The following is a 2,928-nucleotide window of genomic DNA, read 5'->3' as shown; positions in this document are numbered from 1 at the left end:
CTGATCAATCTACAGTGCCTTCCAGGCAATCACCTCTGCACTTGCTTTACCCTCTACAGAGGGGAACCTGGTTAATCAGGAAAGAAACTCCCTCAAAAGGTAAACAGTGAGTAGAGTGTACATATGGCGGAAAACAAATGACTCTTGGTACCATGTTGTGGGAATTATCTCGCTTCAATAGATAAAGGAGTAGGGCAAGCCCAGGTGGCACTGGTGAGTAACTGCCTCCATTACATGGTCCATTCCTGACGTGTGCACTAACCTCTCGGAGAAAACCCCATCCATATACTCGGCAGTCTCAGAACTGCGCTGTCCACTTGTCGTGTGGCTCTGTGTCGACACTGTGCGCCACCATGGCCGTGACTATCTGTCAGGGCTTGGGGTTCGTGGTTTCACTGATTGGGATTGCAGGCATCATTGCTGCCACCTGCATGGACCAGTGGAGCACTCAAGACTTGTACAACAACCCCGTGACAGCTGTATTCAACTACCAGGGGCTGTGGCGCTCCTGTGTCCGAGATAGCTCTGGCTTCACCGAGTGCCGGGGCTACTTCACCCTGCTGGGGCTGCCAGGTAAGAGCCAGGTGTCTGGCTGGCTGGAGGGAGAGATTGGAGGTGGAGAGGAAACTGCAGTCTCTGCCTGGGCACCATGACAGAGACTGCTGGGGGGGAGGAACTGTGATTCATGTTTGACAGGGGCAACAGCCACCAGCACCAGGGTGGAATTGGAGGACAGGAACCTTAGGGAGAGGAAGTTTCTGGAGCTGTCTGAGCTCCTGTTTCCCTAACTGGATGGTGCCCAATTCTCCCAAAGGAACTTATTTTTTCAATGACTCCTATGTGAGCAATGGCGTAGTCTCAATACCCATAGGAACAGGACTCAGGAGGCCCAGACTTCGGGCGCTTTGTTCCTTCAGCCCCAGGATCCCCCTCACTGAGTTGGGGACTGCCTATCTCCTGAACAGAGTTCCGTCTTCAGGCCTCCTTGTGCCTGACCTCAGCTTCCAGGGACACCTAAGTAAGCAGCAGCAATAGAAATGGGGCAGAGGAAGAAGGCAGAGAAAAAGAACTAGGTGGCTGTGTTTCCCTGGGACGTCAGATGGGCCCCTGCTCTGGGGCTCCAGGTTCCTGACCTCCAGAAAATACTGGCGACAAAGAACCAGACTCAGGGCGCTCTTTGCACAGGGGCTTCTGCTGTGGCAAATGGGCTCTGCCATGCAGGGAAAGGTGTTGCAGGCTGTAGTGCCCCCTTCCAGGGATTGGCATATTCACTACACCAGGATTGTGTTTACTCGCTTAGTAGACTGGTCATTTTAACTAAGAGAAAAATTCAAGTCACAAGAGTAGAGAATGTTAAAAATGTCTTTCACTCAGAGAGTAAGACAATGAATAAACTTGTTTTTAATTTTGCTTGTTTGTTTCTTTCACAAATACATATTGAAGTCTTGAGAGGGGCATTCACCTAAGGTTGGCAATGTAAACAGGATCAGAAATAGAAAAGATGGGGCTTTCTCCTCCAGGAATTTGTCATTTGACTCTGGGGTCAAGACTTAGACATACAAAAAAGGTAACAAGAGAAGACTTGAATCATAGGGTGATTTATTCTTTTATACATTCAACACTTATTTATGGAGAGCTTCCTATAACCTCAGGAATCTATGGGCCTGCCATTCCCAAAAATATAAAAGAGTGCACCAGGCTGGGTATGACAATATGCCAAGTGAGGGGGACAGAGGGCCAGTGCGGCAGGAGAGGAGGGTGAAACTGCAAGACTCCGTCAAGGTGGAAAAACCACAAGTGTCTTGTGAAAAGGAGTTAAGATTTGGAGATAGCAGCAATACAGAAAGGAAAAACAGCATAGGCAAAGTCATGAGGGTGCCACCACCCAAGTCTTACTCAGGGGCAATGAAAGAATGACCTTGGCTGGGGAAGAAAGTTTTTGTGGGGACGATTAGGGAGAGCAATGGATGCCAGGCTGAGGTGTTTGGAAGTCATTGAGAGATTGGTTGGTTGGTTGGTTGATTGGTTTGGGATTGTGATATTTCAAGGATATTAATCTGGCAAGAAGATGCAAAAGAGATTGAATCAGTAGGACAGTTGAAGGCAAAGGCAATAGAACCAAAGTGGGAAGGAGGGACTGGGTATAAACAGCAGAACGTGAGCCAGATGGGTGGGTAACTGGCAGCTGGTCAGTGGGGTCTCCCTCCACTAGGGACTAGAAGGAAGGTGAACCACTTCCACATTCCTATGTCCTGCTGACCCCTCCTTAGCTCTTGGTCTAACCACTTGCCACTGAGATTCTCCCTCACTGCAGATACAAAGTGCCCAAAACCTGCCCAGTGGCTAGGACTTGGGTCCATGCAGTTACAGGCCATAGTGGGGAGAATCAGCCTATGGCTGACCTCATGCCACACACAGCACCCACAGTGACATCTGAGGGCTTCATTCTGCTTCACAAAGGAGAAATAACAATGACAAATCATGCGCTAGCACTTGAGTAGGCAACTGCCTTACAATATTTTGTATTATCTCTACAGCCACCTTGTTAGTTTGGTACTACAATTATAACTTTTTAAGACAAGAAAACTGATTCTGAGTAACTTGCCCAAGGACACTTACAGATGTAGCCAGAGCTAAAACCCTGTCCTCTCTGCACCTAAGCCCTGGCTTGCAGCCCTAATAGCGAGCCCTAAGACACAAAACAGAAATCTCTCCTGACCCAAGGTAGAAATTCCCAGTGCAGAAGCACCTTCCTATTCTCATCTCTTGCCTAAGTCTGATGTTGCAGGCCCATACAGAATTCTCCTTGAATGGGGTCCTGGACTAACAACAGCTGTCAACATCCCCCCATTATATATGTGTGTGTGTGTGTGTGTGTGTGTATGTGTGTATATATATATATACATATATATATATATATATATATAT

The 2,928-nt window shown here is 47.9% G+C and overlaps 1 protein-coding gene across 1 annotated transcript in view; it reads left to right on the top strand.

Annotated features, from left to right (window-relative positions):
- The first annotated feature begins 205 nt into the window (after positions 1 to 205).
- Positions 206 to 2,928, top strand: part of CLDN18 (claudin 18) — a 35,426-nt gene continuing 32,703 nt past the window's right edge. The window contains exon 1 of the mRNA XM_017895853.1: positions 206 to 573. Within this exon, the coding sequence (XP_017751342.1) occupies positions 354 to 573 (220 nt within the window). The 5' untranslated portion in view covers positions 206 to 353. The remainder of the gene's footprint in view (positions 574 to 2,928) is intronic.

Source organism: Rhinopithecus bieti, unplaced genomic scaffold, assembly GCF_001698545.2.
Source record: "Rhinopithecus bieti isolate Rb0 unplaced genomic scaffold, ASM169854v2 scaffold_26603, whole genome shotgun sequence".
NCBI classification, from domain to species: Eukaryota; Metazoa; Chordata; class Mammalia; order Primates; family Cercopithecidae; genus Rhinopithecus; species Rhinopithecus bieti.
This window is presented reverse-complemented; position numbering and strand designations above follow the sequence as displayed.